Here is a 25262-nt window from a genome sequence, read left to right as displayed (position 1 = left end):
ATCATGGAATTTGACGGCAGATAAGGCCCATTCAGCCCATCTAGTCTGCCCATTTTCCTGCTGTAAAGACTCGGATGTTAATCAGTTCTTGTTTAAAATTCAGAATAGCTTTATGTCTACCCCATGCAGTAATCACCCGCTGTACTACCTTCTAAGAGCAGGGATCGGCACATTTGGACCACCTCAACAGCGACTACGAACCCTCAATCTTCTGATCCAAGACACCTTATCCTTTAAGCCCTGGCCGTTTGGTGAGACCTTTGGCAGCCATCTCTTACCCCAAGGTGGTTTCAAAATGAGCCCTCCCCACTTTTTCCTCTATATTTTGACCCAGCATTATATACCCAACAAGATCTCCATGATACCCCCAGTTAGACTAAACATTTCTTTGTTGCTCATTTTATATACCGTGGTGGGATGATGGGTAAACCCAGCGCAGGGCCAAACTAAACCATTAATAATAATTGTACCAGATATTTAAAGGTCTCTTTGGGTGCAGTCTTAACTGCAAGGTGATTCCATTCTAATTAATGGTAACAATAACATATATATATATAGTAAGAGGAACACATAATGTTCCCCATGTGCTACTCTAGCTTTATCTCTGCTTTTTGGTGCTTCACGTAAGATCGTGGCGCTTTCCCTTCTCTTTTCCTCGTTGTACCTTCTCATTGGTAATGTATTGGCTGCATATGGTAACCTTTTGGTAATGGATCTTACCTCAGAGAATCGGCAAATGTTCTGTCTCTAAAAAAGGAGAAAAGAGCCTGACCCTGGCTGATATATGGATGAGAAGCAAGCTCACAACCTCTGGGAACCATCATTAATTCTAATCAAAGGTGAAGGAAAGAGAGCTCTGGGAAGCCAGTGTCAGCAACCCAGCAGGTGTTAAGACGGGACCCCGCAGCCTTCTCCATTACACATCCATGTCGTTAGCTAAGGTGAAATGGAGACATAAAGCAATCTCTGTAATAGGTCCATACAAGATGTTACAGAACTCTCTTGGGTCTCAAAAGCCAAGGGCAATATGTTATAACACATCGAGGGCTTTTCCCATCAAACTATGACCCTGAAGAATGTCAAAGGCTGAAGTCTGGATATGTGATTAACCTCAAAGCTACCAGCTGTATGTTCTGTACATAATCTATTGGGTTAGGCTTGTGGTACGCGATAAACACTAAAGTCTGATACATAATCGCATATTCCCGTATCCTTTATTGAGGAGAGACTTTACGGACATGAAAGGGGCAAAGGTACTGCATGCGCATGGAGCATAAGATATTGGGTCTCTGCCGTTGGGATATAGTGCAATTAAAGTAACTCTTGCGGAACAGCCGGAACATGAGGTGATTTTCTGGATTAATCAGATGAATTTAGACATTTTAGTATAATTCTACATCAGTTCAATGTGGTATCAACAGTGGTCCCCAGCATTGGGCTTCATTTTCCTTCTCTACTTGGCTACCTCTATTGAAACTAGGTAAACAGGGGGCATACTTAAGTACACGTCTGGCACATGCTCTGTAGCACTCACACTCCACTTAAGCCACATATTTGCTAGTTGGACATTAGTGTTCAGGAGGTTTACATGTGATTTCAAAATAAGGTTTCTAAGAATGGGCAGAGTAAAATATTCTTCCTTCTTCTCTAATGCTGATAACTAAAGAACACATGCAGAAAAGAGGGTAAGCGTGCAACGTTATCCAACATGGCAGGTGTGTGAATGTATGCGTGGCCACCAGGACTGTAAAGATGACCCCAGAAACGGCGAAGTAGATCTTGGCGTTGATTTTGATAAAGAAAGAGAACCCGCGGAGGAGCGCGGTGTAGTTTATCTCTACGTAGAGCAGCGGTACCTTTTGAAAGGTTGCCTGTGCATCCTTCATTGATTTTAGATGCGTGAGAGCTGTTTAAATACAGCACTTTTATTGTTTTATAATTGTTCCTTGTGGGTTGTTTTTGTAAAAATGTTATCAACTGGACCATAAACTTGTTATGTTCTCCACCTGCTGAAAAGCTATAGTAACTTGTAGTTTCCTTGACAACCAATGCGGCTTTGGCTTTTGAAAAATCCATTGTCGGCTAACAAAAAACATACGAAATATGCACTTTTGGGTAATTCTTTTTACCTATACAGTAAGAAAATAATTATTTTAGAAGGAATGTTCGGTATTTAAGTGTTTAGTTTTAAATGTTGCTATAGAGTGTGTCCAATAGATCAACCCACTTTTACTCCTATATGCTATAAGAGTCTGGGATGTATTATTTATACACGTACACTAACGATTGCCCTTCTTTACCATGCTTTTATAGATTCTTGATACTGTTTTTGTTTTCTTTAGACGAACGTCAGCTGCGTCTTAAGGGTTACGATAAAACTCCGGACTTCATATTGGAAGTGCCTGTCGGTAAGTATGACAATTGTGAATATTGTATATCATGGACTATATTGCAATATTTATTCAAAAAGTCGTGTTAACTAAGGGGCAATTTTCAGGCGGCTGATTCGTAACGCAACACCGGGGTGCAATCTTCCTAAATGGCTTCTATATGTAAATTTTTCAGGGAATTGAGAGGATGCCCATAAGCGATTGGCATTTAGCGCATGTTGTTTTTCAGCTGTTGACGGGCACGTCATTCACTGGATCGAGAGCAAAGCGTCGTTTGGAGATGAGAGCAGCCACCAAATGAATCTGCAGGACCAGTTCTGGAGCTATTGGAACCGGTAAGTGTCCACCTTTTAACCTCTAAATATATAGAAGAAATTCAGTATGTTAAGCAGGGCAGCCATCAGAAATCATGGGGCCCCCGTACAGACTTTAAGCGTGGGCCCTCATGCCCCGCCCATTAGCATTCAGCATGTCCATCCCATTGCTCCATCCATTTCCCGCCTTATGATCCTCCCATGAGCACACCTTATGCTTCTGTTGCACATGTTACTCCCATCATCCTGAGCTAGGCATAGACGGGGCGAGCTGAGGGTTAGTTGCGTCTGCCCCCATAACTGACACACATACATACTCGCGCATACACACATTCTTTCTCTCGCGCCTCCTCTCCATCTCTCAGGCGCCACTAACCGAGGCTCACACCTCCTATTACTAGAACAGAACGATGGGAGCAGCATGATAAATCCAAAAACACCCAACAAAAAGTCTTTATGTCTGAAAATCAACCAAGCTAGACTATGTCACAAATATTATTCTACAAACCACTGAGTACGTTAGCCGCTCATGCTTACGATTTCATAGAGTTCATGTTATTTTGTATACGTGCCTAATAAGCACCTACTCATTACACGCCATAAAATGGAAAATTGAGAGTATTCTATATGGGCTTTTTTGACCAGTTGGAAGGACCTGTCCGTGGTCCTGCTTTAGACTGGAAGAGCCCCTCTTCCTTGGGTTTCCTCGAATTATCTGCTTAACATATGTCTGCCTCATGGAGTTTGTGCTGGTACATGTGAGCGTGTCTGGTACTTTAATAATATTAACTATATTGTAACGTTTTAGAGGTGTCACATACTCGAGCTTGAGTGGTCCTTTCCCAAGGGTGAAACTTTTAGTGTGCTGCTTTTTCTATCTAGCATTTTCTCTTCATTAATTTATAAGCAGCACAAGTGGGCGCTTACGTTTGAAGAAAAGACATCCATCTATGCTTTTCAAAATGGGATGATTTCAAGAGGTGTAGTAAATGGAGTCTGCCTGAACGCCCTGCTTTGGCAATCCAAAGCCCTACTTAAAAGGCCATTTTTCTCCAAAAATGAAAGAAAGTTGCTGTTTTATCGCGAGTTCTCCGCTGCCTCGGCAGGACTGAAATCGTTCGTTGGTAATGTCTGTGCTCCTCGCCATAAGGAACACTTCATTTGTGGTAATTAAGAGCACTGAAGCATTTTCATTGCTTTGTTGATGAGAGACCGGGCATTGAGAATATCATGAAGGACTCGCTGTGAGTAGAGCGCGTGGGACCAGCAGATCTATCCAGCCGCCGACATCCATGTTTAACTGCCTTAGTGCTGGGGGCACACTGTCAGAAGGCTCTCCTTTTCTTTAATCTCAAGAAATCTATGACTTTTGCATATGTATGAAATACAATCCATATATTCAAGGGATACTAGAATCGGCAGACTAAGACAAACCGATACATTAGGTGGAGAGAGCCCGGCTCGCAAGCTTACAATCTATTTTAAAGGGCCGTCTCGCAGAGGTATAAAAGACAGCCTGGGGGAGTACATATCACCTTCCGAATAGCATTACAGATTCAGAATTTCGAAGAATGATGGAGAAATACAATAATGTGGTGGAGGTAGAGAGAGACGGAGCGGTGAAAGACATGAAAAGCATGACATGCCTAGGAGAGAGCATCGGTATTCACAACAAGATGCAACAAACTTACAATGGTTCTGCTCGGCTGATTACCATGGATGTGAATGGTGAAAGCTGCTGTTGATACTATTATTATTAATATTTATTATTATTTATTTTTTTCTGGTCCTTTCCTTTTGAAACTAATTTACATTGGGGTCTTTGGGAGCGGATGGGATCAGGTCTTACAGTATGTAGAGTTCAGGCAATCTAGGAGTCACATGGAAAATTATGACATCAGATGGCTTGGGTTTTTGTCTGGGCAATAATGTGGTGCTGAACGAATATGTTAAACGTGGACACCAAATATCATACAGAGAACCCCCTCATCAGAGATCCACTCCAACTGCATAGTCTTTTAATTATTTATGTTAAAGGAGCTCCTCTACTTGATTTCCTGAACGTAACACCTTTAAAGCTAGACGCCATTCCTAATACGAATGAATGCCCAACCCTTCCCAGAAATGATTCTTTAATCGGTTATCGGTTATAATTTTTGTTTGCAGGTAATCCCTTATTGTCATGTGACACAAAAGTAGGCGCTGATAGGCTGTCCCCATAGACAATTTTAAAAAATGTTTTTAAAGTGCTTTCATGTGAATGAATGACAGATCTGTTGTGATTTCACAATCATCATACTGTGAATGTTTTGTCTAAGTGGGACAGAACCACTAAGCCGAAAAATGTCCTTGTGAATATTTCTCTATTGAAGTTCAGCTTGGTAAAAAGTATTATAATTCATCTTGCGAGTGGCAGCCTATTCCCCATCGCTGTAGAAAGTGTTGGCACGTTGTAAATGAATACTGAGAATTTCAAACAGTCGCACATGGATCCAAACCAGCGCCAATGGCGGCGAGGGCCCAGATTTGTGGGATCTTCTATGCAGACATAACAGGATGGAAATGTACGGCGCGGGGTTTGCGTAGGAGTAAGTGCGAGACAAAGAGGCAAATTGTATGCGGTGTAATTTCTCTGCCTGTGTGCGCAGATTTTCATTTCGAGAAGTCAGATTTTGAAGATACACGTTGCAGATAATTATATTATGTGACAGGCACAACAAGACTTAGATATTGTCTTTTTTTTTTACGAGACAAAACTCTACAAAACTCTGACAAGTACGGAAAAGTACATGTGGGAAAGTTGTTTCCCGTGCGCGTTCTAAATCACTTTTTTCAAGCAATATTCTGTAATAAAGCTTGAACTTTCTAAAGCCCAAGCATGCGATATTGAAGGTCCACGAGGCCACTATCTTTCCATGCTTTCTGTTAGAAGACTTGCTGCAGAGAACACCCCTTCTGAATAGTCAGAAAACCATAAGAAACACATAATGGGTCGAGATGTATATTAAGAACATTCTATCTAGCTTTTTGTACATAGGAATCATCAGACTTTTTTTTGTCCATTCCGTAATTCTATTTAGTCTATATTTCGTGTTGCGCAGGGCTTCTTTAGGGTCTGTGCTCTCCCCGCTATTTAAAGCTCCCTTTAAGTTGGAACATACTCCTTCTGGGTTGGTTTTAAACCCAAAATGTTTTCCTCTCTCTGACATAGAAGTGCGAGGACCGGGCTTTGAAAGCGGGATTCATTTGGCTTCTCAGCATGGACCATTAGCTCCAATTTTATTGTGATCGCACAGTGATGAGAAGGAACTAGAATGATTGTCGTATGAGGGATTTACTTCTATAAATTCAAAGAAAAATCTGGGAATTTTATCAAGAAATTCAGTCTGTTTGTAAAGTGAATCTTGACACTCCATTTGGCACTAGAATGATGATGCTGATAATAGAGAAGTCCCCTTCTTAAAACTAGAACAGTCGTTGTGACCACCAGTGGGTCTACCAAGAAGCCCCCTAAATGTATTCATTCTCTCTTAACGAAATGCTCAGTAGGTTTGTGTGTTCCTTAATGTTTCTACTTGTTTCTAGTGTAATAGAATGTGCGCGTGACTAAAGAGATCAATATTCCCAGCCATAAGAAAATTATTCAGGTCACCTCTTTCATGCCTTCTATATAGATCCTAAAACTATTGAAGCCACCAGGAGCAGCCGTCAATAATACTTTATAATGTCTCTTGAGGTTATTATTTACAATTAATTTTATGATAATAGAACTTCATTGACCTGAAATGTCCAACTTTCCTACAAACTCTTGGTTTAGTTCATAATATACTTTGTAGCTTCTGCGGGGGCTCTGTTTGGAAGACCGTCAAATGGCTATTGGAATAGACACTATTACATTTTCTTTCTGTGTTGGGAAGGACCTCTGAGGTCCACAATAAATGCTATTCTACTAGCTGGCTTACTTGGTGACCCTTCTGCCTTCAGCATACTCGTTGTAAATAGAAAATGTTATATGTTGTCGTGCTGGCGTATTATATAGTCGGTGGAAGACGTACAGAAGTCATGCATTATTACTTGGAGCAGTATTGGAATTATTATGAAACATTACACAGTTGTATGGTTCTTGTCTCATTGAGACGTGGCAAGCTTTCACAAAGTCCACCTTTGCCAATGTACGAGGGAAAACTGCGTATGCAAAGTGAGTGCCAAGGAAGGGCATGTGAGAGAACAGACCCCCCTCGCAGATAATGAGACACGTGTAGAAGTTTTTGATGAAAGCATAGGAGAAGAGGCCATAGTCTAAAACTGGAGAGTCAGAGGATTAGATGTAATGAAAGGTGGCCTTTACTTTACCTCGACGGAGATAGATGAATGGAACGGCCTCCAATGAGATGTGGGAGAGGCTAATACAGCGAGGGAATTTAAACATGCATGGGGTAGGCGTATGGCTTCTGAATCTCTGCCGGCAAAGTCAATGTTTCTGTAAAAAAAAAAAGCCAGAAGAAATGAGCACGCAGGGGACATCCTTAATGGAAACCAGAAAAGCCCTCTTTGAAACATCATCAAGGTGTTTCCGCAGGTCCTCACTCAAATGAAGAATGATGGTAATAATATATTAATAATATATATATAATAATGTTTTGCGTTTTTGTTTCTATTATAAGAATTTAAGGATGTAATTTTTTTTCCCAGTCTGTGTAACTTATCGCGGTGTAATCTTTGGTCGGATCACCCTGAGATCTGTCAGGTGGGGTGCAGGAGTCACTGGTCACGCTTAGACAGTTTTCACAGCTCCACGGGTAGCCCGAGCCCGGGCAGAGAAGGTCAGCCGTCATGTCACAGCGTGTCAGTTCTTCGACACATCACGATGCTGCTCTCACCCTGGCTAGCGCACGATTCCAGGAGGGGACTGTTTGCGGAACGGGGGCGTAAAGATCACTACCAGGATCATCATGTGTTAATGAACCTGTGACAGCAGCCTCTGGATCGTTACAGGAAAGGCGAGCTAATTGTATGAAGGACATTCTGTTTCTATTACAGTTCTAGAACACAGAGACAAATATTTATTCAGCGTTTACTTGGCAGTGACAATGGAAACAAAAACCAGTGGGGATAGATTTTAAGGTGGTTTACATAGCCATAAAGGTGCTATTCGTTGAATTTAACACTTTCATAACCATATGCAGCATTAGAGACATCATATCTTGCCCCGATAGGATGCCCAAACACTTTCCTGAAATAATTATTTCATAATGCTACATTATTTAGGGGAATATTTATAGTTTGTTGAATAGCAACTAAAAAATCTCTTAGAAGTCTTTATGTGATTAAGCCTTCGGAGAAAGGAATAAAAAGGAACACTGAACCAGTGAATTGCGTGCCCGAGCCACGAGCAGGTATTTGGGTTCGTATAGCTTTTTTGTAGTCGCTTGCTTATTGTCTTCCAGGGAATGGCTTTCTGTGGTTTTGCCTGTTCTGCTGTAAAAAGAGATTAGGGGTTAATGGTGTCCCAGACATACTATTATGTTAGATTAGTATGACCCGAGCTTCACTTAATGAGTATAAACCATCACTTATTAATGGCAGCATAATTTCTATCATAAACTATACCAGAAGAGCCAAGGCTAGTAGTAGAACCATAAGACGGAGGTGTTTCCATGTGTCCAAGCGGCTGCAAAATGATATAAGGTCATCTAAGGCAGTGCGTGGCTTTACTACTTTGTATGAAAATGTCCCATGGTACACCGTGTAAATATACAACGTTGCTTAGGCATGATGTAAGGAAGGTTTATTGTACTAGATCAGCCTCCCGGCAGAAGTGGTGGAGGCGTATTGCGATATGGCTCCTGAATCTAAGACAAGACCAAGAAATGATTAAGGTCTTTACATCAGGATAAACAGACTGGCTAGATGGTCCGCCGGGGCCTTATCTGCCGTCATATTCTGTTTTCTGTCTTATTTTCCTTCTAGTCTATATATATATATATATAATACTTTATATATAGGTTATCATTTTGCTGTTGAATCCGCGTGCTGGTCTCTTTCTTGCCAAATTTGATTTTATGTAAGAAAAAATTGCTGTTTTTTAATGTAGCGATATAAGGTTAATGTTGAATCTGCTCCCTTTACTCCTCTCGTGATCTAGCTTAGTGTGTTATAGAGCCGTCACTTTCTATCCAGTCTTAAGACTTGGCCGTCTGAAGATGTAGGCCAGTTGACAATGCAAATGCAATTTAAAAAAAAAAAAAAGAAGAAAAACTGCCCTTCACCCATCCCTCATTCCTCCCCATCCCTCATTCCTCCCCATCTCATTCCTTCAAATATTGTTATGTCACCCAGAAGCACTGCGCCAATCCGACAGCGCTTTCAGCACCTATCCACGTTACCGCAAGGCTTCTCCTCCGCATCCAGCGTCGCCCCCTCCGCATTTACATCCGACAAGCTCCTTGCCTCACGAACGATAAGAGCTGACAGCGCAGATCTTGAAATTGTATTTTTTTTATTATTATTTATTTATTTTTTCCCCCGTTCCTTTTGCCAAAGGCCCTGGTCAGATGTTCTCCTCCATGTCAGAAGAATGTCAGCAACCACAATCCCTACCTTCCAGAACTCCTTGTAATTTCTTAATTGGCATTTACAAGTGACATTTCCAATGTGTGCACCAGGACTGACCGGAGAGGCTTCAAAAGAATCCGAAGAACGGGATCTTTCTTCTTCTCTTACGTTACTAAGAACTGCACATTTCGGACATCATTTTCTTGCTACATTTAATGTAACTCTTTATCACAGTTTCCTTCTGAAAACTGCAAGGGAATATAAGAGACGCACGATGCGAATTGATGCCATGCCCTACAGAAGAAAGATGGACTCTATGGAGATAGTTGGCCCAAATTACCTGTTATGTGTTATAAAGAGTATAGATCTTGGTGGTCCTAGAATGTTTAACCCTCCTGCCACAAACTAGACCTGTAGAGGTTGAGCAATGAAAAAAAAAACCTTTTTGATTATTTTTTGTAATTCAATTTATTTTAACATTCTTCCTATAACAAACAAAAATTAGTCTTAAAACAAACAAGATGCTTGTATTCTTGGGTAACATAACATATTTTTTTTTCTTAAAAGGGGCAATTATTTGCCCTGTAATCTTACCGAATGATAAGCAAACCGAGATTTTATACACGAGGACAGGAGGGAGACGGCTACATCTGAAACGACGTAAGCACGTGCATAGAAGAAATGGCATCTGCAAGCCATACCGATGCCGGTTTATCACAGTAAATGCAAATAATAAAGCTCAGTGACATATTTTAGATTGTAAGCTCACGTGCAGGGTTCTCAGAAGCCCACCTTTCTTAATATAAAAGTGCCTTAAGGATAGATAGCAAGCTCCCGCGCAGGGCCCTCAGTTCCTATTTTATTTATATGGGTAAATGTTTATTTGTTATATATTTGCTACAAATAAGATAAATAATGATATACAAATATAAGCTAAATCCCACCAATTAGAATATATATTCCATCTATTCATTTGCAGGCACAGGATACAGCCTAGACATTTCTTGCCATGCCACGTGCGACTTTTTTTTTTTTGCCAAAAAGTGTTATATTTTAAAGCAATATTGTGTTTCCTGTGCCGGTGTTTATAGAGTTAATTCTTCCAACGCTTTTAATGCTGATGCAGCTCCTTCCTCCCAACCAATCTTCCCGTAACCCCGATAAGGCCTTTTTACGTTTCCTTGTTAGGTAGAGAAAATATATGTATTTCTGTATTCCCCACCCTGTTCAGCGGAGAATAAAGAACCAAGAACGTAAACGGCCAAACAATAATATAATAAAACACCCGATCCATCGTCGATCAGACTAGGGAAGAAAAGAAGAGAAGCTGAAAACGATTGTCACAAATAGAACATCCTTCCGTTCATTAGTTCAGATACATTTTACAAATTAACAATGAAACGGCGTTCTATCTTCTATTTGGATCGGGAAAACTGAGGTTCATTAGAAATAAAAAGTAGAAGCTGTTTATTTAACCTGTCAAAACCCGTTCCGTGTCCCGTCTCTTCTCACCCACCCTCTCTCTCTCGCTCTCTCTCGCTCTCTCTTTTTATCCTCCTCAAACACATAAATAAGTCGAATTTCCAGGCGCTCTTTTTCTCCCTTACATTTATCATCTAAATAACAGGCTTGCCAAGATGGCATCCCCATAATAAAACCTCTCCGGTAGAGTGATGGGTAATGAAGCTTGCTTGTGAATGCAGTAGGAGAAAAAAAAAAGTTGTTGAGCCAACGCGTGAATATTAAGGGCTCTGAAACCAGTGGACTTTGCGTGCCATCAATCTTTCTAGTGGGCTCTTACATATCTGAATATTTTGATAGATTGCGGAATAATTGAGTTATCTATCTTTCTAACTATCGGAGTTGCATAAAAATTATTCTTACACGCTGGCGAATATTAAATATATTAGGTGTCCGGTTAATTTTTCATACAAAGGGGACAATAAGTGAAGTTAGTTTTATTTATTGCAGCATAAACAGCACATAATTTGAGGCGAAGATGGAAAAGCCGCTGTCACGGTTTCTCTGGAAAGGTGTGCGGGAAACGTGTGTGTTTTTTTTCGGTAACAGCAGCCGAATTTTCTTCCCCTTATTATCTAGTGCTATAGTGTCAGAGCCAGTGGGTATGTGTGTGTACGTATGTATGTATGTATAGTGCAGGAGTCAATGTGTTTATGATTATATGTATAGTGTGTGTATACTGCTAGAGTTGGTGTGTATTGTAGTGTTAGTCACTATTTGTGTAAGTTACTATGCGAGTGTATGTATAGCGCCAGAGTTTTGGATAGTGTGTGCAGGTGTTTAAGAGCATGGTGTTAATGTGTATGAGTGTACGATGTTGTGTTACTGTGTGAGTGTGTGTCAGCATATAGTGTCATAGTGTGTGGTGTTAGCATGCGTGAGCATGAGTGCCCGTTACTGTATGGTGGTAGAGTTTGTAAGTGTATGTTAGTTACAATGTAATTAGCAATTACTAAATAATTAGTAATTTAATTTACTAATAACTTAATGTGTTGAATTATCAATTTAAGTTGATGTTTTACTAATGTATTTATACATTCTTAAGTAAATGGATTATCATTAATATATATTTGCCAAATATGTAATGTATGGATCATTACTTTATTAAAAACGTTTTTCCCCCTATTTATTACATATATTGTGTAAGATCTTTATTATCTTTAGAATGGGACATATTTTTAGTTATGATATATATTAATGTATTAAGGTGACATATGACCGAAACTAATAATAGTAATAAAAAAAAGACTACTGCCAATGTAGTGGTTTCTTTATATCCAAGGCTAAGGCAGTGACATCAGTATTCCAAAGTGTTTGTGAATTGGCATTGTATCATGACCTCATTATAACCCACAATCCTTTGATGCACTCTTACATCATGCTAATGAAAAGTAAAATATTCCATTGTGCATTTTTTTATGTGCCCGATATGCTCCGGGATCATTTACATATTTATTGTTTGCGTAAAAAGCATAGACATACCATTGGAGATTAGTGAATAGCAACTGGTACGCAAAAGCTAAGGATGGATGTTCGTAAACCCTGCCTATTTCAAAAAAATAAAAAATAAATATATATATATATATATAACACACAAGGTGAGCTCTTTAGTGGTGTCATGGTCTATTCCATAAGGCTACTTTATTTTGTTATTTTATTTAATGTTGTGGTTTATTAAAAAATATTGTAAAAAATATAACATTTTTTAAGACCTTTAAGATGTTTTTTTTTTTTATGTGATTGATTTTGTCACTAAACCCATTCCATAATATGTGTAGGAAACCCACTCAACAACCTTCTTCACACTGGGACTGGCTGAATAATTGCTGTCTGCTTCCCAGTACTAGATTGGTTTAGGGATGGAAAACATAACATTGACCGTCGTAGAAATCAAAATGGAATGGAATGAATGCCCTACTTATTGTTTTCTTTCTTAGTTATGTGGAATACAGAGCTGCAGAGACCTTTTGGGTTGTACGTGGGCACTGATTGTTGAGTGTTTGTGGCGTCTTGTGTTTTGTTATTGGCCCCTTTCCATTTGTGTTGCTTTATGTCGCACCCTTTTCCAGTATAGTGGCCGCTACAGTAGTCTTGCATCTGTCCGGACTATATTAATACAATTGATACATATATATATATATATATATATATATATATATATAGGAAAGAATAGTGGCTTTACCTGAGTTGGCATATACTTGGTTTGGTTTTGGCTGTTTTGAACCTAGTTTTTAAACATATCTGGATAGTCTACTGAACTCTCCACCATGGCTCATCGTGCCATATATTCTTCTGTATGGAGGTGGATTGATTTAGTATAATTTAGCTCATCAAACGGTCAGTTACCACCATTTACTCCGTATTCTGCCTACACTGACTCAGCCCCGCTGTCTGCTTTACTGGGAGAAGAAGGCGTCTGATCCACCAGTGTTCCCCCCGCCATGAAACTATAAACTCCACTTTGTAAATTACACTATTATGGCATGCTAACCCTCACAAAAACACCCATTATTTAATATCCATTGTTGATATTCTTCTTGATCTGTTTGCGTAATTCCTACATTTTATAGATTTAGTCCTGCTCTGGTCTCTTTTGCTTTCCATGTACGTTGTTAGACAGACACCGTCTTATTGTAGACCTTGAGTTCTGCGTGTATTTAGCTCCCATTACATTCAGCTTTTTGCGTCATCTATTTTCGTTACGATGAAGAATAATAAAGTCCCCCCCCACCCCACCGTTCCGTTCACTTCATAACCCTAGTCTGTTTAAGAGAAGTAACGTTAGCTAAAGACTTGTTTCTTTGGGTGATCTGCAAGCTTTAAAGATAGTAAAGACTGAATGCAGTTCATTGTTTTCTATCCGAAACAGAATTCCGCAAACGTTCCGATTCTGTTTAATATAAAAAAAGAAAAAGTTAGACATTCTTTCAAGTTGGGCTCTGCCAGTGTTTTAGCGAATCTGTCATCTAGTTCCCGTCACATATAGCAGAGGAAATGATCTCTGGAATATGGTAAATAAGGCATGGGGAACTCCAGACACTGAAGAGGCTTAGTGCAAAGCCGCTGGAGTGCAGAATGAGGTGTGAAATGAAATAGCCGCGGAAGCACCAGCTTAGCTAATAGACAGCAGTCAGATACAATATAGCATTGTCTACGCTGATTGAAACGTCTGTGCTTGAGAGACGATGAGGGGCTCTTGCACACCCGCACCTGCTAGAAAATACATTTGCTGGGCACACAAGCAGAACTCCGGCAGCAACCCAACAAGACGCATAATTGAATGCAGAGGCGTAAAAGTGAGCTGGGCCGTTAGTTGGATCCTTGATGGCTACCCCAAGAATTATGGCTGCCGAGCGCAATTGATACAAAGGAAAAGAAAATAACATTCGCATAAATGGATCTTAGATGTATAGTTGGATATTGCGCATTATTATTAGTGAATCACTAGAAACAGTGTCTGTCTTCCCAATGGCTCACCTTCTATAGCAGTTGTACTTGGTAGACACACCTTTACGATTTGTGTCCTGGAGGGGACGCCATCAGCAGTGTGATCTAGTAAAGCAAATGGTGTTTATTATAAGAGGGCTTTAGAATTATCCATGTGGCAAGCATCAGGACCATTTGCTCGAACGCCTATACAGCTGGTATCATGAAGAGGTGCACTTTCCAAACAGAAACCCGGACCTCGCTACTCAGCCTTCACACATACCACCGTAAAGGCAGTTAATGGTGGGGGATTTACTTTTGATTGAAAAGGTCAAGGGATTTAGTGAATAATCAGGCATAAGGTATACATTTTGGTAGCGAGTAAATGTTACAATAGATTAATTGCCAATTAATCTCAGAAACATAAAGAATTGAATCCAGCCAACTTAATATATCCAGTTCTCAAGAAATCGGAAATATAAAACTTAACCTTTATTAAATCAGTTAAAAGAAGACCATTTATTAGCAACAGGGAGGTGGAGTGCCTAAAAGCTAGGCATGTGAATCATTGCTGGCAGTGTGGCATTTAATCTGTGTAACATATGTACACAAGATGTGCACCCTCTCTAAAAACAAGTGCGACCCTGAGTGATAGACTGAGCATTACTACACAGCGAAACCGGTAAGATACCAAGACTTTGCCCTGTGCTAATCAACTTCGGCAAGAGAACCAGACTGTTTGCAAGATCTGGTTTCCGATTGGATCCTTTACCTGTCAATCAAGGCACTCTCTAAGGAATATCAAGATCGAACATTTCATCAGAACCATGAGGTCACGGAACACGTTCTTCCTTGGCAACACTTGGCATTACAGAGTGATGCGGAGGATTCACTTCCACAGTTCTTAACATAGCCAGTAGTTGTGTTTCCTCTAACATTCTCAAGTCTACAGATCTTGTGATTAGTCCGGTTCCCCTAGTCAGGTTAATTAGGAAATTAGGAGAAATATGGGATAGAGTGGTGCTCCTCAACCCTCTCCTCACTGGTAGGTGTGCCTTGACATGAGGGTTGAGGAGCACTAGGATAGAGCATGGTCTCCCACCTGTGTCCCAATGTAACTGGAAGAGTAACATTCCCCTTACAAAAGATTTTTCCCAAGATTGTATATCCTTCAATTAAGAAATATGTTCCATAATTGTTTTCTTCATAATAACATGTAATGTGTGGTTAGTTTACAAAAATGAAAAGGAAATATTCTTCCAGAATATTTATTTATGTAGCTAATCCTGACAGGTATTTCCAAATCCCTCCAGCATTTGGCTGGCTCACGGCTGACCTTTCTCGTTCATGAATATATTTTCGCTATATGGCGGTATTTTTACTTATTTATCACCAAAAAAAATAAATCAAATACCAGACAAAAAAATCGTATCTGAGAACAAACGATATAAAATGACTCAAAGAATTCTATTTTAAGTTTGGCTGCAGTGGGTCAAAATGTAATCGTTGTCTTGCAATCGCCCCTCAATTCCAGGATGTGGTGACACCCCTGTTCTCCGTAGCCACCCTTCCTCTGCTTCACAAGCTCTGTCATTCACCAAGAGGCAGTCTGCCCCTGGAGAGAGTGTATGTGGACCTTGGCCGCCTGGAACAGCCTTGTCTCTTCAAGTTTTGTTACTGCGGCCTGACGCCTAGTTAGTTCTTATCAGGACTAATACCATGTGAAGAGCTGGGCTTCCACTCGTCACACAAGCCAACATCAAGATCCTCTCTGTCTGACGGAAATAGCTCAAGGCAACGTAGCGTCCCTCCGCACTGCAGAGATGCATCTTCCATAACTCCTTCCTTGCCACTTCCAACTAGCTTCACCAGTTCCAGCTCAACGCTTTGCCCGCTGGTTTTGATGTCTCTGTGTGAACCAGTTATATGATTTTGGCCGCTCAAATCTTTTATCATGTGTTTTATGGTGTTATCAAGTTATTCTCTTATATGTATGGCTACAAAGCAGAGCAATGGAATGTTATCCACAATAAATATTATGTTTGTGGCCGCTTTTGGAAGGATGGTCTTTGTTTAAGGCCATCTGTGCCACTTGAAGTTCAGTTTCTTGGTTAGGTTGAAAGTCTCTTTTTAAGATATGAAACAATGTTTCCTACATAAATCATCCACCATCCAAGTTTTATCATTTTACAATCAATCCACATAAATGAGGGAACATATTTAATATTAGATGCAGTAATCCATCTCACTATGAATATTATTTGCTTGTTGGGAGTGTGTTGAATTCTCAGGAAAAGTAGCATCACCAACTCCCAAAACATGAAAGCCGCTTTCTAGGGTATTTCATACCGTTTTAGAGGCAGTTAAAATCGCCTTTTCTACCCAAAGCAAAGAGAGTGTGGAGCATGGATATCTTTTTGCAGATAGCAAGTCTATTTGCGGCTTTGATGACCCCTCCAGTCCTTAACAATAACCATGAGCCGTTGGCATGGGTTATTGGCAGGTCACCCGTCCACGGCACCACCACAGGATTTTGGGGCAAAGCTAGTCACTGTTTTTCCCAAACTTACATCTGCTCGTGACAGGTCCGTGGGAAAGCATATATTTCATAGTTCTTGGGGGTTTTGGGCTCACCTCTCAACGTCAACTTATCTGTCGCTATCCAGACTGTCCCAGTTGCGCCTTTTCCCGAAATTTGGTAGCCTTGCCTTTCATCTGATACGCCTGCTATTATATTATTTTTGTATCTGTTTAAAAGCACTTCTCAGGTACAATTAAAGTATCACTAGCATTAGATTACCCATGTTATTACTGGCTCTGATTTCATCTGCTTCAGAAAGATGAAAGGCTAATTAGCCTAGCTGAGGGCTGACCTTGTGACCTTGGGGTCATGTAGACATTTCAGGCACCAGTTATGTCCGTGTAGCAAACACAGATTTACCTTTGGAGACCCCACACAAAACTAATGTAGTGACATTTAGTTTAACGTCGTATAGTTTAGTTTGGGCAAAATCATGATTCAGGTGTATCTGCCGGTACCCTTCAGTTTGACAACAAGCAAAACCAGAAGCTTTGAGTTTTGTGTTAGCGTGTGTGTGTGTGTGCGTGTGTGCTTTTCTTCACACTCATTTAACAAGCTACCGGGCACAGATTGAAATGTTCTTTGTCTAATTAAGGCCGATATAAATGTGTTTTTGGTTTATTTAAATCTTGTGAGTGCGTTTAACTATTTGCTTACATCGCTGGTATATCAATATAGAACTTTTGTTTTAGGGGGTTTGTGTCTGGAGGGCACAGCCTTACCAAGACTTTTTTATTCAATGTTTTGTCCTATTTATAGAATTTGTATGTAAGTAAGGCATTTAGAAAAAGCCACGATTCATTTTATTTATGCAGTTTAGTCTATAATTCCATGTTCTGCTCTGTCTATACACATTATTTGGGACCTTTATGGCAGTAGAACCCTGTGATACCCTCATACCAGCAAACATTCTGAGCTCCCAGAAAAGATGGACCTCAGGGGAGGGATTTGGGTCTCAAAGAAGGACACTTGGAAGCTATGCTTGCCCTCAATTTAATTATTTGGAATTAGTCCCTAAAGTATTGATTGGAAAACTCACCATGGAGAAGATTATTGTTCAGAAATTAAAAATATAACAGTTAAGATGTCAACTCAAAACGAACAATAGGAAGCTCTTTGGGATGATCCTCCGGCTAACAAACACTTGGAGTGATCTAAAAACCGTACCATTTCCATTTTGTTTAGACTTCAGCCAAAACATGTCTGTAAATGTAAAAATATTAGTCTAAACTACCAGTGTTACAATGTCTAACACCTAATGTCACCTAATGTCACCTGAGCATTTGTAGTGACAAAGCCATATTATGGTTGTTGCGTTTTATAGATGAGTCCTGACGTAAAGTATGTTTAACTCTTACATTTTGGAAGCTTTAGAGAGAATTTTACGTTTTCGCTCGGTAACAACCCACAAAAGGAAGCCTGGAGTGTTTTAAGAAAATGTCCATTATTACACAATTACTGACTTGATTGGAATATCTATGGGAAAACATTAATATTGCGACCCATTGACGGCCTTCAACATCCTTATGAAAACTGGAACAAATGGTATGCAGTGGCCAGGCCAATATGAAAAGGTCATAGAGAACTATCCAAAAAGATACATAGCCATGACCGGTCTCGCCTTATGTGCCATGACCCCAAGTGGTCCCCCATTGATTGTTGATGGTCATGCAGATCAATGATGGTCGTCTTGTGCAGTTTGAAGGTCCTGTGCAGGGATATGACATCACATCCGTGCTCTCACCATCGCCATCATGCATACAATGCGTAGGAATATTAATGCAAAGGTCTGGGGCAGCGTCGACCTCCGTATACTTCATCAGCTTTGTTCCCTTCTTGCCGCAGGGCCAGTTTGCCGAGACATCAAGCCCTAAAATAATTGAATGGATACCTGCACTGGCCCCTGTAACCCCCTGATATTATTGGTGTGGCATTTGCATTTCTAGAGGTTAATGGCTTGTCTGGGCTGGTGAAGGAACACATATTGTATGAAGACTAAAGTACTTTATCACATGCAGATTGGCGCATCAATCATCTGATCAATTGTCTTTGGTACATGGACCACCATGTATTCAAGAAAAGATCCAAACCTTAGCGATGTCGCCTTCCACCATTATTCTGGATAATGTCAGGTGTTTTTTCGACTCTGTTTAACCCTCTGCTGCCAGCGGGACATCCACGCCATGTTATGTTATCCATGTTATACATAACCAGACGGTGGGAACGGCCGAGCCGCGCCGTCTTGGCTTAATCAGCAGCAGAATTTGTAAACTGCACGTGTCATAGCTGGAAATGTTAGCCTTTTAGTAGACGCTTGAAAAGGTTAGATCTGATAAAAGCCGTCAGCGGTGGAGGAAAGTGATTTATGAGGATGTAATGACACAAAAATGCCTCATTTATCACTCATATGCAGATAGGTTAACGTCTTCATGTCATATTTTTTAAGAACCGGACTGCTTGGAATTGTCAAAAGAGGTGCTTAATTACCCTTCCTGCCTTTCATTCTGAATTAGTTTCATGCGAATTTTCGGTCATTTTCACTCAGATTAATTTCCAAATTTTCATATGGTTTTGTTTAAAGCCATTCATATTTCAGTTTTTTTTTGGTGGTGTATTACCGGGCTGTTTGAAGTTTTATTAGCTTAGGCTGTTTGGGGGCTGGGGGCAGCGAGTCTTTGCTAGTTACCTCCAACTCATGAGTTTATTTTTTTTTCTCCACATGATAAATGGGGTGTAAGAACAAGAATCATTTTGTTGTCAATTCCCCCCCCCACACACTTTTATTGACTTTATTTTTTTTAACTAGTTACTATAGATTAACTTTTTCTTTTGAATTGAGTCCAAAGAATATTTTCCAGTATATACGGTTAATGCCGAATGGCCACCTCTTCCCTAAAGAAACAATAAGACGGTTTTACTTTATACTAAGTTTCTTTCCAAAAATAAGACATGTTTTATCTCGCGTTCACCCCAAAATGATCAATGTTCTGAGGCTCTATTTTGTCGTCTCGAAAGTCCTGTGGGCTCCACGCATCTTCATTCTCAAAAAGGCCTTTGTGGTTCTAAATACTTTTGTAGTTATATTTCTGAATGTATAGAGTCTACTCTAAGCCGGATCCAACCACATGAAAGAAGTAATACCATGAAAAACTACCCAGAATTCCTCAGGCTTAATCCGTGGCCTTTTGCTCTAGTAGCCATTTAGGAAGAAACGGCCTCCAATTAGTCGATTACAATCTCTGGGGTTTATTGGAGTTGGCAGTAGAGTTGCAGTTTCATTTTTACATGATGAAGGACCAAGCCCAGTGAGATTCAGCTCCAAGAACAGCTTGGATGGTACCGTAAAATACATATTTAAATCAGCGTTGCCTCATTGATTGAAGGATGCATTATGCAGGGCCGTACGTTTTTGCAGATAAATTTGCCAGCGACATCCCTCATTATAGAGATTCTCCCGCCAACTCCTGCTGAGGTGAACAAAACCAAATGTGTCCATAGCGAGATATGATTGTTTAGTTGCTAGATAATGCCAGATATGAGTGGTTCATAGGACCCAACGTCAGTGTGGGACACTTTTGTTGGTGTGATTAGAAACTTTACCGGGACTCTTGTGTGACTTCGTTGTGTGACTCAAGCATTGTAAGCTCCTAGAGTGAGGTCCTAAAGAGGGATGATTGATGGTTGGATTTCACTAGACGTAGACTATAAACACTGATTTATTGATTTGATTGTATTCTGATGAGTGTGTATGTATACTGTATATATTTATATATATATATTTATTATGTGAGTTGCTTGGCAGTGAAGTAGTTTGGATTCATACATATGCAGTTACATATATATATATATATATTTTTAAACTACCTGCCACTTGATCCTGTTGCGTCCCGTCAGCAGCTCCGAGCCGCAGCCTATTAAAACGCGGTAATTACGGGGTACAGGGGAGAGAGAGAGAGAGTGAGCCGCCGCGTCTACTCGCGTGCGTTCTTTCAATTGTTCTGCGAGGAATAAAAAGAGCGTTCAGGCATGCAGAAGACTGTCAGAAATCTTCAGGCACCCGGCTCTTTTGTGAGGCTTTTAAAGACCTTTCAGGGAATTATATTTAATTAACACAAAAATAAAGTGGAAGGGGGTGGGGAGAACCCTCGTTTCAGGGAAATGTAAAGTGTGATAAAATTTCATAATGTTAATACATTAGTAATGTCACCAGAATAGGCGACAGAAGAGAAGTGATGGTGTTTGACTCACATGGTACTTATTACAGAAATATTTGTCTTCCGCTTTACTTTTTTTTTCTATGAAGGGTAACGTAATGTATTTAATCCTCTGCCTTTTTATTGCTGTCTCCGTGATGGAGATTACCAATCATGCTTGTGTCATGATATATTCATCCTCCTGTGCTTGGAAGAACCCGCGGACCTGTATCTTTTCGGGGGGGGGGGGCGACTTTTACACCTGCATATGTTTTACCCTTTATTTAGAAATCTCCAAATATATTCCGTTGGGCCGTATGCCGCTAATGTGATAGTTAAGAGGATTATTCTGATATTCGTTTAATCCCCGACGTTTCCTGGAATTATGAACAAGATGTCATTCCGTGTAGGAGTGAAGCTTCATTTTGCAATAGAAGGATCAAAGCTGGGGCTTATTACCCGTGGAATGGCATTAATGAACTTGACTTTGATTCAGTTTGGGTTCTAAGAAGCCTGGCCTATTTTAGTAGCCGAGATCTTCTTCATTAATACATACTACTTAGCCCTTATGGCCTGTTGTGAGCCACCGACAATAGACGGATCTTCTCGTTTTATATACGTATCGCGTCTGAGTCGGAATGCTATTACAGTAGGCTATAGGTTCTCGGCAGGACTAACATATGCTTTGTCATAAATTGAACCAAGTGATATTGGTTCTTTTCAGTGTGTGTATGGCGTTTGTAGTGGATAATGGTTTACCAAGGTTTGCTTCTTACACAAAGAAATCCCAAATCCAAGCTTCACTTGCCGGAGTGTCCGAGGTGCCATTTTTACATGATCTCAAACCATTCTTTTTGTTGTGTCGAGGCTTATGAAGAATTGTTTGCGTTGTGTTGCAGTATTCCATACTCATGTCCAAATTCAGACTAGAATTGGGGATTTTGGCTATGAAGTCCGATGTACATCAAGAGAACTGTAAGAATTCACATAGAATTTCATCTTGGCTTTTTTAATACCCAACTATGATGCCGACCGCATACACGCCTCCCTTTATCATCCAAAGGAAACATGGACTCCTCTGCACCGCTTTAGTGTCCCCACAACGAATGGGATTTTGGTGTTGCCGAAATGTGCTGTTTTCTTATTGATACTCAACAAATATGATTTTTTTTTCTTCATGCTGACCTGTGAATAATCATTGGCAGACTCAGAGGACCAATCATTCCTTGTTCTGGATTAGATATTTTGTTGGTTTGGCTTTTCCCTTAACCAATTTATTTCATCTTTATTTCTTATTTTCATTCATTCTCATTCTTTCGCAGCTATATAGAGAGAATGTAAACATGTATATAGAATAGGCATGAGACAAGACCAAGAACCAGTTAAGGTTTTCACTGCAGGAAAAAATGGGTAGACTAGATGGGCTGAATGTTCTTTCTCTGCCTGGAAATTCTATGTTCCTTTGTGCCCTTAAACATATTCTTTGCATGTTCAATATTTTTACAGCGGGCTGATGAGTATTCAAACCTTGGTTTCCAAAAGGGTTGTCAGAGTGAAGCATGATCCGAGAGAGGAGAGTGCATTAGTCCCAAGCATAAAGCATCCAGCTATGGCTGTCACAGTTTCAATTAGATGAAACAAGGCCGAACGCTAATGAAACCTGACTCTCTCATTAACATTCTGATAGGTACGGGATACATGTCTGAAGGGGAAGTCTTCTGAGGAAAGCACTATTTGTTTTCTCTGCTCTGTCACATAAAACCCGTACAGTCATACTTACCCCGCAGTCTTATCTTTAAAATGGAGACCTGCTTTCTGAGACATTTCTTTTTTTTTCCCCCAACCTTTTCAGTTGTTTATAAAACCCTTCACTTATGTATTTTAATGATTTTTTCCCCCTCAATTTCCCAGTGGGTTATTGACAAATATGAAAAATCATAATGAAACCGCCACTGCAATCGTCGCGAGAGAAAAACAATTGTACGATCGAACACAGCTGTGAAGTCCCAATACACAAAGAATTCTTCTTGACTTGTGGAAACCTAGTTTTTGACTATTTTTTTATGATTTTAAATAATCTGTTTTGTTTTTAGAACAGAAAAACATGCACTGTGTCCCATACACATCTTTGTCCCAAGCGTGTTAAGCGGTCTTATTTGTTAGTCCTATGCTTTTGCAAATTCACCCTTTATGCTATCGGATACGTTAAAAGCAGGGGGCTACATCTAAACGGGGATTAAAATCAGCCTTGGCACTTTAAGGCCAACAGCCGCAAAACGACTTACGCGGCCTCTTTTCAAGGAGCTCAGCGTTTTTAATGATTATGAGGGTATCGCAGGGTCCTACAGCCCAGGACGCCCGTCAGGCTTCAGGTTGACCTGGACGTGCTGGAGACCAGGGGCAATTACCCCCCAGGCCGCCCGAAATCGAATCTAAACGGCCGCTGGGTGCTGATGCCGCCGGCCGGCGCTACTTTAATACTTTTTTTTTTTAATTTAATATGGCAAGCCGGATCGGCTATTAAATGGAAAAAAAAAAGTATTAAAGCAGCGCCGGCCGGCGGCATCAGCACCCAGCGGCCGTTTAGATCAGTTTTCCAGCAGTCTGATGGCCGCATAGTGATTGGAGCAGCGTGAGGGGCGAAAGGTGAGTGCGAGGGGGCGGAGCCACTTCACTTGACTTGCCCCTTAGGCTGCCAGCCCTCCCCTGCTGGAGACATATAGGACTTAGAAGCCACGCTACTGAGTAGCTGACCCTAGTGACCTTAAAGTGGCCGACGAGCCTTAATCTGCACAAATGTGTATTAATTTGAAAAAAAAAATGTATTTTATTTAATTTGGCAGAGTTAGCAATGTACTTAAATGCTGTACAGTATCTATCCCATGAAAACCGCAGAGATCCCCTTCAGGTCTTCGATAGAAATAGCCGTGCCATTTTATTTCAATTAAAAGTTTGCTTTTTTATTACTTTTGTTTTCTTCCTATCTTCATCATTCCCGGCTTCTAAGAAATGGATTTAGGAGCACGGGGCTTGAAAAGTCAATAAGACAATTATCCTACATCCCTTCTGTCACCGCTCTTCAGCTTAATGAGCTGTTAATTAAATATCGCTGTTTAAATGAAAGCAGCGCATGCACTTCTGATTAATTTTCATTTCCCCAAACTGCCTTAAATTTATTAATTTGTTCTTTAATTATTATACTTTATCTGAAGTTTTCTAAATATGCTTTGTGAATATTTTAGTTAATTTGATTTTGTTTTTGTGTCATATCTATGATTTTAGGAAACAACCCCTAAAATCTGTTGATGGTGCTTCCATCTTGAAGTTATGTAATGTAATGTGGTAGAAAGGATTTTGCGGGAATGACGTAAAGGAACGTCGCTTGGGTATTGAGGGGTTTAGGATTAGACCCTGCCGGTGTCTGTCCAGCACAATGCTTAACTGGTCTTCTATGAGGGGGGGGCAAATGCATATGGGGAGATACGGCAGAATCCCCTAATGCGTTCTCCAGGGGGACATCATGAAAATGTAAAGGGACCTCTTATCAACTATTATATCAATTAAAGTTTATATGATAGCTGGACTGCCTCCTTTACAATTAACAAACCAAAACTGTTGTTTTAAGTTTTAGCCACACAGTTTCATCACTAATATTAAAATGTCATCATGCAGAACCCCCCCATATGCATTTGCCCCCCTCCTCCAAGTGTCTGCGGTATCAGAGGAGGGCAGCTGCTGCAGCAGGGCTGCTTCTTCTGTGTCAGGTGACTGTACCCCCCCTCAACACCCCCCTTCATTTTGGAAGAACGCATTGTTCTATAGTGAGGGTGTCTGGGGCATGAAACTGCTTCTTTTATAGGTATGTGAAAAGAGTAAAATGTATCTCACTTTGTTTGCTTGCATTTTTTATACATCTCCAAAGTTTGTAGAGATCCTGCTGCTATTTGAACAAAAACCAGTCCTTGTCAACCTTGATTTAAGTCCTAGATTAAAATTTTATGGCGGCTCCTGCAGAACTATTTTGGTTTTCCATGATGGAGAGATGCCATCCTTTGCAATTCATCTGTTTCGTCTATATCGCTGAGGTTTTAGCTGCCCTGTCCACTTTTTTTTAATTAAAATTCATCCAGCAAACGTAGCTCCTTGAGGGCAACGAAACCCCCACCAACCGATCCAAGCATGCTGAAAGTTGTACTACTTTGTTAAGAGTTTAGCTGGTTTTCCTGTTACCCTCCAAGTCAACTTTAACCTCCCACCTTCTCCCTTATGCATCATTGCAAAT

General features: G+C 40.3%; 1 protein-coding gene across 2 annotated transcripts in view; it reads left to right on the top strand.

Moving 5' to 3' along the window:
- CDIN1 (CDAN1 interacting nuclease 1) overlaps positions 1 to 25262 on the top strand; it is a 93617-nt gene that overhangs the window by 44215 nt on the left and 24140 nt on the right. For both annotated transcript variants that reach the window (XM_053475152.1, XM_053475153.1), the window contains 2 exons: positions 2343 to 2408; positions 2620 to 2725. In XM_053475152.1, the coding sequence (XP_053331127.1) occupies positions 2343 to 2408; positions 2620 to 2725 (172 nt within the window). The remainder of the gene's footprint in view (positions 1 to 2342; positions 2409 to 2619; positions 2726 to 25262) is intronic.

This window comes from Spea bombifrons, chromosome 9, assembly GCF_027358695.1.
Source record: "Spea bombifrons isolate aSpeBom1 chromosome 9, aSpeBom1.2.pri, whole genome shotgun sequence".
NCBI classification, from domain to species: Eukaryota; Metazoa; Chordata; class Amphibia; order Anura; family Pelobatidae; genus Spea; species Spea bombifrons.
This window is presented reverse-complemented; position numbering and strand designations above follow the sequence as displayed.